We start from the raw sequence: 11079 nt of genomic DNA, 5'->3' as shown, positions 1-11079 counted from the left end.
GACATTTTGGAGTAAGAAGGAGTGACAATGGCCAGAGAGATGTACAGAGGGAAGGGCACTTGCCTTGTATGCAGCTGATCCCCAACACTTCATATGTTTGCTCCCCAAATCCTCTAGGAATGGTCTTCCAAGTACACAAAGAATGACCCTTAAATCAGAATTAAGTCCTGAGCACAGTCAGGTACCACCCTTCAACACACATACACACACACACACACACACACACACACACACACACACGATAAAAAAGTGTTAGAAATATTTTGACATTTCTCTTTAACTCCAGAGATTAAGGTTTGTAAAGAAAACATGATTCATTTTCCTCAGGCATTGCTGTTTTGTGAGGGAAAAAATGGAATCTGAAGTTGCCAAGGATTTAGAGAAATGCTAAATGGTTAAGAAGAAACATAGAAGAGTGAGGGATTAATGAGGTTGGAAGCTGAAGGCTGAGGTGAATTGATATACTGAATCTTCATAGAAAGTAAGTTTTTTAAGTGTAAAAACATGAGGAAACTTTTTAGTTTCTAAGATTGTAAAGATATATCTGGTTGAGGCCCTGGTGCTTTTCTGGTTGTCAATGTTTCTTTTTGGCAATCAAATGCCTCAGATTAGAGAATATATTTGATGAAAAGCCAAGATAAAAAAATATGTGGTTATCTAGCCTCTACTGCTTACAAAATGGTTATGCCATATATTAGTTCCCCATAAATAGACAGCCATGTAATTTCCTTTCTAGGTAAAAGCTATTTGACTAAGTGAGAACATCAGTGATCTAGTGTGATCTTTGCACAAGAAGCTCTGAGCAAGCAAGAATTATACTTTATTTGTTTGTTTATGTAAGGAATGAAGAGGGAGCTCACTGTCTAACAGTCTCAATACAGACTCAATACAGTCTCAATACAGAAATGAGAGAATGTTGACTTGGGCTAGGTAGATCGCTGCAGAGAAGGCAAATAGTAGATGTATATGGAAAGCATAAGGAGTTAGACAACTTGCTGTTGAACTGAATAGAATTTGAATGCACTTTCAGAAATTGTACCAATTAGAAATTCATTGGGTTTGCAAGCTTCTTTTATAAAAATGCAAATATATAAGAGGCTTATAACTCGGGTGAGGGTATAATTTAGTCTGAATTAGTTCCATCAGCTTACTTTCTGCTATCACCTAGCTGAAGTCAGTCACACTAAGGAGATGTGAGTTTTACTAGGGGGGAAAGACACTTTGCATAAAGGATATAATCTTGTGTGGGACCTGAGGTGAAAGTCTCAAGAAAGAGAGACTTCCCAATAGCACATATAATACCTAGTGAGGGAGTCTGCATTTGAGCACAGAAAGAACAAACTTTGGCCTTCTACGGAATGTGTTTGATTGCCTTGTGCAGATAAGTGTCCCATCTTCTTTAGTATTGGAAAATTCCTTTTTCCTGCATTCTCCTCAGAAGAACATTCATCCTACTAAGAGCAGGGGACAGGTTTAAAAAAATAAAATACAAATCCTAATTTGACATATATCAACAATTTCAGTGATTTTTGTTGGAGTTCAGCTACCCAATATGCTGACAATATTTCACTGGTGAATAATAAAGAGGAATTTTTAGATGTGGAGGTTTTGAAAATAAGCATTGGGGTAATGTTGCATTAAATAATTATTGTTGATCAGTATTTAAAAATAAATTTAGTAATGCTGCTTAAAATGTTTTAAATTTAGTAGTATTTATATTGTAAAACACTATTATATAGGTAACACAAAAGAAATTACATTTTCATTGCTTTTATTGATTATATATATGCAATATATTACTGAAAAACCGAGGACCTAGATCCTAAAATGTTCAAAATTTTATCTTTGAGTAAAAATATCTGGATATGTTTTAAATTTATATGAAAGTGCTCAGAGCTAAGATAAAACTACTGGAAAGAATTACTAATAGCAAAAAAAAAAAAAAAAAGAAAAAGAAATTGGCACAGGTTTAACCAGAACTTTTTGGATGGCAAAGCTGCATATAAAAGGACAAAAACAACTCACCATCCAAGTAAAACAGTTTTTTGACATTAAGTTTTATACTTATATTTCAAATACGGCAAAGAAATCTCTCCTATAAAAAGATTAATCAAAAGCAACACAATCATCTAACATCAATAAGTCTGAGCCAACTAACAAAGGATTTAAAAACAGATATTTTTTAAGGCAAAACACGAAATGGCAAGATAAAAATAGAACATTGGGCTTGCTAAAAAAATTCCATGGATTTGTGCCTTTTAGTGTGAGTCACCACACTAGTGACAGGTACTCTCTGACTGTGGAATGAAACAGATTGTTGGTCTGACATGCTTGCTGTCTTCAAACACTCCTTTACATCGATCTGGCTCAAACTTTTTTCTGTTGTTCCCCAAATGGGCAACATATACATACAATATTACTAGTATGATTACTCCTCCTTTCTTAACATCACTACCTCTCCCCAGTGCTAAAGATAAAGCCTGGACAGCAATTGCAAATGGAAAAATGTATGAAGAAACATGGAATCTCAGTGTCATTAGTGATTGTTAAAGTCCATATTTGTTTAACAATAAGAAAAGTGAAGATTAAGGGGACCAGTTCTAATCTAGCTCAGGAATAGAATGATTTAACTTCAGAAGTTGAACTTGCCAGATATTCCTCTATAATAATGGAGACAGACACTTCTCCATGCATCTTTTATATTTCTGCTAGTTTTTACACACAGACACTGGCAATTCTTTATTCTGAACTATGTTTTATCTTCACACAAATATTTTATCCACACACATAGCTTGAAAATAGAGTAGTATTTCACTCTGGAGCAAAGAAAATGGTATTTCAGTCTTCCCAGTGTAACAAAAATAATGTCATTTTCCAGGGCAAAAAAACAGACATAGTTTGCCCCTTCTAGAAACATTTAAACTCAAACTCTAAATGCTTTCCTTGAACTGCACCATCCCTAAGTAAAAAAAAGTATGATGGCATCTATCTTATCATAGCCTTGTGGGAACCGAGATTCAAGAACTAATATAGAGCTGACATCATTTGTCTCTGATTCAAGGAAAGACCCATGGTATTTTTGGCCAGCACTTATGAAACCAATAGGGCTCATTTACAAGCTTAGATAAAGAGTAAAATCTTGGATCCTTCTTGGTTTTTAATAAAAGCATAAAAATCATATTTAAAAATCAATCATAAAAAAGAAAAAGTAGAAAGTACTGAATGTCTCATTCTTCGAGTTTTCTTTTTCAGTGGGGAGAGGGTGGTCACACATGGTTATGCTCAGGATTTACTCCTGGCTCTGCAACCAAGAATCATGCTTGGCAGTGCTCAGAGAACTATACAGGATGCTGCTGATCAAACCCTGGTCTGCTGGGTTGCATTATTCCAACCTTACTATTTTTTTCAAATGCTTATTCTACACATCACATAGTATAGAGCACATACTTACAGAATGTTCTTTTCAAATAATTAAATCAAGTAAAATGTCTCATAATTCTCATGTTGTAGTTTATAAAACTATGTACCATCGCTAATAAGTTGGCAGAACCAGTTTCTGGATTTAAAACTTATATTTTACAGCTGAAGCTATAAAGCCAGTGTGAAGTGTTTGCACGAGTCCTGGTTAAATCTCCAGCACAACATATGATTCTTCTTCACAAAGTCAGGAGTAATCCCTGTGCACCACAGGATATGGTTCAAAAGGCAATAAACTAAAATAAGTAAAAAAATATTTTTTTTACACCTGGAAGCAATCCTCTACCAGGGAAGACCCTACCACTGCTCTGACATCGACCTGCTCAAAAGAGACTTCCCTTAACACTAAGAAGACTTGACAACAATGACCTGCTTACAGGACAGTGCTCTCTGCATTGCCCTTTAATTGTGAGGTGAAACAAGAGAACGCTCTGCACCATCCTGACTGCAATGTAGGATATGCAGATTCCAGGATCTTTAATACAGAAATATGATACCAACAACAGAGACTGTGAAAAATAAAAGTGTATTGACATTACCGACAATGACCTGGATTGGACAAACTAGTTTGCCTGGAGCCTAGAATTGGTCTTATGCCAGGAAACTTCAGGGGTAGGGTCTCCTTGTATTTAGGTTAAGGCTTTTCCTTTCCATGTACTTCATATTTTGGTGGGCCTATGCAAACAATAATTGCCACTCTAATACCGTTTTTACTGTGCTTCTTTGACTCTAATCCTTAAGAAAACCAACCCACTTAAACTTTTGCGGTTAACTTAAACTAATATGCATGTGCATAGAAGTGTAAAAAAGTACTTTGCCTTCAATATTTAAGGAGTTACATAAGTTTTATGGCTTTAGATTGCTTTCTGTGCTGCTAAGTAATATTATGTATTACAATCTGGGGACTTGAGGGACAAAGTAATTGTACATAGGTTCTGTTTATTTTTCTTAATGTTATTTGGCTGAAAGTTCAAAGTTAAGATAGCAATGGGACTACTGAGAATTCTGTTTATGGGTGATTGTCCTTCCACTGTAACTTTACCTTGTCCTCTTTCTTTGCATCTTTGTTCTCATAATTAAAAATTAAAAATTAAAAAAATATTTGAAATCTTAAAAAATCTATGGTATTAATATTCAAAGCAATAGAGACAAGGGCCAAGAGGACTAGTTCATGGGAGAAAGCTTGCCAGAAATAGAGGAGGAGTGCGATTAGGGCAGAGAAGGGACCACCATGACAATAAGAGTTGGAAATGATCATTCTGGACAAGAACTGGTGCTAAAAGAAGATGAAATGAGATGCATGAAACTCCTTCAGTAGAAACGTTGCAAACCATAATGTCTAAAAAAACTGAGAAAGAAAGAGAAAGGAAGAAAGAAGAAAGAGAAGAAAGAAAGAAAGAAAAAAGAGAGAGAAGAAAGAAAGAAAGAAAGAAAGAAAGAAAGAATGAAAGAAAGAAAGAAAGAAAGAAAGAAAGAAAGAAAGAAAGAAAGAAAGAAAGAAGAAAGAAAGAAAGAAAGAAAGAAAGAAAAAAGAAAGAAAAAAGAAAAAAGAAAGAAAGAAAGAAAGAAGAAAGAAAGAAAGAAAGAAAGAAAGAAGAAAGAAAGAAAGAAAGAAAGAAAGAAAGAAAGAAAGAAAGAAAGAAAGAAAGAAAGAAAGAAGAAAAGAAAGAAAGAAAGAAAGAAAGAAAGAAAGAAAGAAAGAAAGAAAGAAAGAAAGAAGAAAGAAAGAAAGAAAGAAAGAAAGAAAGAAAGAAAGAAGAAAGAAAGAAAGAAAGAAGAAAGAAAGAAGAAGAAAGAAAGAAAGAAAGAAGAAAGAAGAAGAGAGAAAGAAAGAAAGAAAAAAAGAAACAAAGAAAAAAAAAAAAGAAAAATGTTACAGAGGCAAGGAAGATGGCAAAGGGAAGGGTGGAAGAAAAATTATAGTTGGAAATGTGTACTGATGAAACGTGTTGGACATTGTAGACTGAAACTCAACTTTGTAATTGTGTATCTCATGATGATTCAGTGAAAGTATTTATTAAAAAAAAGAATGACCTGGTTGTCAAAAATATCAAATAACTTTTTCAATTAAAAAATATTTATTTTTACCATCAATAAGAGTTAAAAATGTCATGGACAGTTTTGACCATTATTAAGATGGCTAACATATACATTATTATGTTCAATTTTAGCTTTTTGAAGTATTATATATTTTGCTACTGACATTTTGCTATTTAATTCCTATTAAATATTTAGTATTCACAACAAATAAAGATTTTTAATCTTGCAAATATTAAGTTTATATTATCTACTATTATTCGTAGCAAAAGTCATTGTTTATAAAGCTTAAAGCAGAAGAGAATGTGGAGACATTTTCCTTTAAAGCTATATATCTAAAAAGATTATGTTCAGCAAGAGAAAGATAACATGACAAGAAAAGAAATTTAAAAAGCTATGTATTCTATAAAAACTTTTTTAAAAAACAAACAACTTTCTTTTTAGTCACAGAAAAAGTTAACACAATAGCCAGTGGAAAAAGACTACATATGTTTTTATATATAACAATTCCTAAAAATGAAATGTTTCCACCAGAGAAGACAAAAAAATACTTTAATTTATGGAACAAAAATATAAACTTAAATAAAGGGGAATGAGTTTTAACCAGTAATCATATTGGGTGGTGGGGCACACCTGGCAGCGCTCAGGAATTACTCCTGTCTCTGTTCTCAGAAATCGCTCCTGGCCTGCTCAGGACAGTATGGGATGCCGGGATTCAAACCAACGTCAGTCCTGGGCGGCTGCTTGCAAGGCAAACATAGTAACCAATTCTGGTTACAAAAGATCTTTCGTTCCTATTTCCATTCTGCTAATCCAACATTACAGAAATTTAATGTTCTGAGTGAACTGTTTTGAAATGTAAATGACAATAAATAAAAACATACTTAAAATTAACAGGCTTTTAAGGCAAGTGTTTTGTACAACACGTAGAAAGCTTTTCTACATGCAGCAAACCTGGGTTTGAACCCTGATACTTTATATGGCCCCCCAAATCCCTAAACACAGAGGCAAGAATAAGCCTGATACTATCAGATACGGATTCAAAACCAAATTAAATAAATAAGTAGATTCAAGCAGATCTTAGGGTGAAGGTGGTGGAAAAGAGTAAATAGTTCAGTTGCAGAAAACATGAAATCCTGTGTATAATCACTGAAACTACAAAATAAATAGAAAGCCCAAACGAACTACCTACCTACCTACCTACCTACCTACCTACCTACCTACCTACCTACCTACCTACCTACTTATTCTTCCTTTCACTCCACTGTTAACCAAAAATAAAGATAAGAAGGTTGACTCTATTTGAAATGTATACACTTTCTCTCAAATTTTAATATTTTCTAGATATTTAGAAACATATTCATGGAGGGCAGGAGCGATAGCACATCTGTAGGGAGTTTGCCTTGCACACACTAACCTAGGAAAGGCCAATGTGTGATCCCCAAGCCTCCCATGTGGTCTCCCAAGCCAGGAGCGATTTCTGAGCGCATATCCAGGAGTAACCCCTGCACATCACTGGGTGTGGCCCAAAAATCAGAGCAAACAAACAAACACAAAAACTAAAACCAAAATAACCCATATTCATAGACTCATTAGTTTACTGCCTTATCACAAAATCTTTCTTTTGTTTTTATATAAAAGAAAATGTTCACCTGTAATTTACAAAAGCAAATGTAAGTTATAGCATTCTTTACACTTGTCATGTGAATCCATAACTAAGCTTATGCAGTTAAAATTTATTTTAAACCACTATCTTAAATTGAAGCACAAATGAAGCACAAATAAATAAAAATAGGCATATACAAATAAAATAATCAGCTAAAAACTTACAAAGCAAATCTAAAAGAATACCAATGCTGTATGTATATTCTTTGTTAATTATGTATTACTATTGACAAAAACCTTGTACATTCTAGAAGATCTGTAGTTGATTGAAATTAATAATATAAGATCTCTTTAGCTTTTTTTGTTTGTTTGTTTGTTTGTTTGATGGTTTTGCCACACCTGGTGAAGCTCTGGAGTTACTCCTGGCTATGCTCTCAGAAATCACTCCTGGCTTGGGAGACTATATGGGGCACCTGGGGATCGAACCGTGGTCCATTCTAGGTCAGCGGTGTGCAAGGCAAACGCCCTATCACCGAACCACCACTCGAGCCCCTCTTTCGCTATTTAAGGAAGCCTTCATATTTTACAAATTTATGTATAAAGAGGCAAATAAAAGATTACCAGGAAATCTTCTAATTATCTGGCATAATCCTTCCTTTCTGCAAAGCTGGAGCTGTATTTCTGGCAATACATTTACCTGTAGAGAACAGAAAATTTATGTGAAGTTAAGCATTTACAAATACTCAAACAAAGGAAACACAAATCCTAGAGTATGGAGGTAAATAGTATCTATGTCATCTTTACCACCTTTCTTTAAGTCTCTGTTAATCAATTAAAATTATAAAATGTTTTTTAATTGTGTTTTAAAATGTAAATTTTTATTTTAAAATTTTATTCATATTTTATTTGATAAGGTTTAAAAATAGTGCTCAGAAAATTTCAAAGTGCTCGGAAATAATTCTGAAAACCTGTAAACATTCTAGTCATAACATTTGTTAGAAATAAAAGGATTTGTGTTTATGGCAAATAGAGTAACATGAATAACTTGATAGTGTCAAATTTTCTCTAACAAAAATTAAACTAAATATACTTAAATGTCAACAAAATTTCAACATTCCAAAGTCCTCCAGCAATTGACTCACAGACAGTTAGTGGTAAATTTATGTTGGAAATGTTTTGAAACTTAATATATTTTCTTTAGCTTGTACTGAAGGGTTTTTTTCACTTCTAAAGATTAAACCTTACACCACAAAATTCTATTTTAATAAAATTTCAGTAAACTTTAGAAATGTTACTGTAAACTGACATATAGTTTAACTTATAAAGAAGATATTCCAACAAAGTTCCCTCCCTCTCATCCTCTTCTGAATTTATGGATTTGTTAACTAGCTATTACTAACTAAATTCACCCCAACAATGCCAAACATTGGTAAAATCCATTTGGAGAATAAAGTAAATCAGCTTGAAAATCAGATTCAGATTATGAAAATTTAATAAAAGCTTTCACTTAAAATCAATGTACACTAGTAAAATATTGTGGAAAAAAGGGTAGAGAGAGGGAATAAAGATGGTGGTCCCAATTCTGGCACTTTGCCAGTAACCTTGAATAAAACAATCTCCTTTTTTCCCATCTACTCAAACCTTATTCTCTAAATTTCACTCCTGCTTTAATATTTGTCTCTATTTCATAATTTAACCATAAGTCGTTTTTGTTTTTGTTGTTGTTTGGGGCCACACTCTTTGGTGCTCAGGGATTACTCCTGGCTCCTCACTCAGAAATTGCACCTGCTGCTCTGGGACCATATGGGATGTCATGAATCGAACCCGGGTCCGTCCCAGGTTGGCAACATGCAAGGTAACCTCCCTACTACTATGCTACAGTTATGGCACATATGAAAGTTTTTTTTTATTTTGTTTTTGCTTGTTTTTTTTGGGGGGGGGGTCATACTCGGCAGCGCTACAGGACTCAGGGGTTACTCCTGACTCTATGCTCAGAAATTGCTCCTGGCAGGCTCGGGGGACCATATGGTATGCTGGGATTTGAACCACTGTCCTTCTTTATGCAAGCCAAATGACCTACCTCTATGCTATCTCTCTGGCCCCCATAAAAGTTTTTTTTTTAATAATTAATATGTTGTATTTTGAAAGAAAACATTTAGGAAATAATCTTCAACCTTAGTAATTCTGCCAACTCAACTCCTATAGTAAACTGTAAACACTAGCCTAGGTTATATAAAATTATGGTTGTGGTTCAGCACTAATTTTTTCAAAGTAAACCCTTTTGTTGATTCTGCAGGAAAATTTACTTAGCACCTCATTTTGGAAATCAACAAAGATCTCAAAAATCTAAGTGACTTGCACTCTTATTGCCCTGGGAATTGCTCTAAGAAAGATGTTCTATATGTGTTATATTTATCTACACTTCTTAACTTAAAAAGTGAGAAAGCTTATACAAAGCCTAAGAAATAATTTTTGTAAAATCTTGAAGATTCAATTCCCATCACAAATTAGATCAAGGAGATAGTTTATGAAGGGATGGAGGAACCAAGAATAGCAGTTTCATGGTGGGAGGTATTTCTTGTTAAATAATATATAATTTCTTTAATCAGATTATTAAGTGTTTCTAAAGTTGATAAAATTGAACCATTTCCCTCTACATCTAGTAGTTACTCAGCTGCTATTGACTAAATGGAGATTTTTAATAAGGAAAGGGCCCAGAAAAAGAATCATCACTAGGTATGTAACATTCAACTCTATATAATGACACTGAACCTCAAACTTATCCCTTATGTTTGAAGGACACAGAACAAATCTGCTATAACTGCAGATGTTTCAGAGCATCTTAGTAATGCTGACCTTTTCCTAAAAAATAAAAAAATTTAAAAGATTCATGGTAAATTAATAATAATAATAATAGAATTAACGAGCAGGAAGATTTTGGACAGTGCAAAGACAGAATATAGCTGGCACAATTTTCACATAGAAAGGTAGGCTGATGTATCAGACAGATGACTTTTCATGAAATCTTGAGTTAGATGAACAACGCAAGATCTAAAAAAGCTTTAACCAGAGCAACAACAACAAAAAAACAGAGCCAAGACAAGAGAAGCAGTTATTCTCACCCTTCCGCTTCCTATTTTCCCATTCCCACACAATGACCTCTTCCTGTGCTTTTCCCTCTAATAAAAATCTGTGGAATTTGGAGTCACACAAGTTTACATAACTTGGTGACACATGACACTATCCATAAATATTATCTCTAGTGTACTAGAGACTGAGCACCAAAATAAGTTGTTGTCCCAAGAAATTCAACACAAGAAATAAATAAATTCAAGGATACTGAGTCATACAGCATACAGTGATGGTAAATCAATTCATATCTACAGGTTTTAACCTTTTAATTGACAGGTTTCATGATCTATATTCTAGTGTATTTTATTATTTTTATGAACATCACAAAATAGAAATGATTTGTCTAATACCAAGAAGAACATCATCAATGAGGTTTTTAACTTGAATTAACTGGCTGTAATGTGATACACTGAGCCAGCTTTCTTAGGCAATGATTACTTTATAGGTTTTATTGGGGGGAAGTTTTAGACTCATAGAAAATTGAGAAGAAATGTCCCATAAACCCACTTTTTTCCCTATTATCAGCATAAACAAAACCCAGAGTGGTATATTGTTACATATGAGTTTACACAGAATTATCACCTAAATAATCATTTTGATATATAATAAAATTTTGGATATGAACGCCTTATATACATGCAGTGGAATCTATATGAACTGCTGTTTTTCTGAGTATGTCTTTTCATATCTTTGAAAGGATTAGAATAAATATAGAAAATGGTAATGATGTTAAGCCCTAGGATATTTGAGAGATCAAACTAGAAGAAGAGAAATTCATATTTCAAAGACCACAAACCCAAAGTACTTTCCATAGCCCTAATCTGTTTT

At 33.7% G+C, this 11079-nt stretch overlaps 1 protein-coding gene across 1 annotated transcript in view; it reads right to left on the bottom strand.

Moving 5' to 3' along the window:
* CPED1 (cadherin like and PC-esterase domain containing 1) overlaps positions 1-11079 on the bottom strand; it is a 366758-nt gene that overhangs the window by 279280 nt on the left and 76399 nt on the right. Inside the window, exon 4 of the mRNA XM_049771138.1 lies at positions 7741-7816. Coding sequence (XP_049627095.1) covers positions 7741-7816 — 76 coding nt within the window. The remainder of the gene's footprint in view (positions 1-7740; positions 7817-11079) is intronic.

This window comes from Suncus etruscus, chromosome 1 (assembly GCF_024139225.1).
Source record: "Suncus etruscus isolate mSunEtr1 chromosome 1, mSunEtr1.pri.cur, whole genome shotgun sequence".
Classification (NCBI taxonomy): Eukaryota; Metazoa; Chordata; class Mammalia; order Eulipotyphla; family Soricidae; genus Suncus; species Suncus etruscus.
Note: the sequence above shows the minus strand (reverse complement) of the source record. Positions and strands in the feature narration are given on the sequence as shown.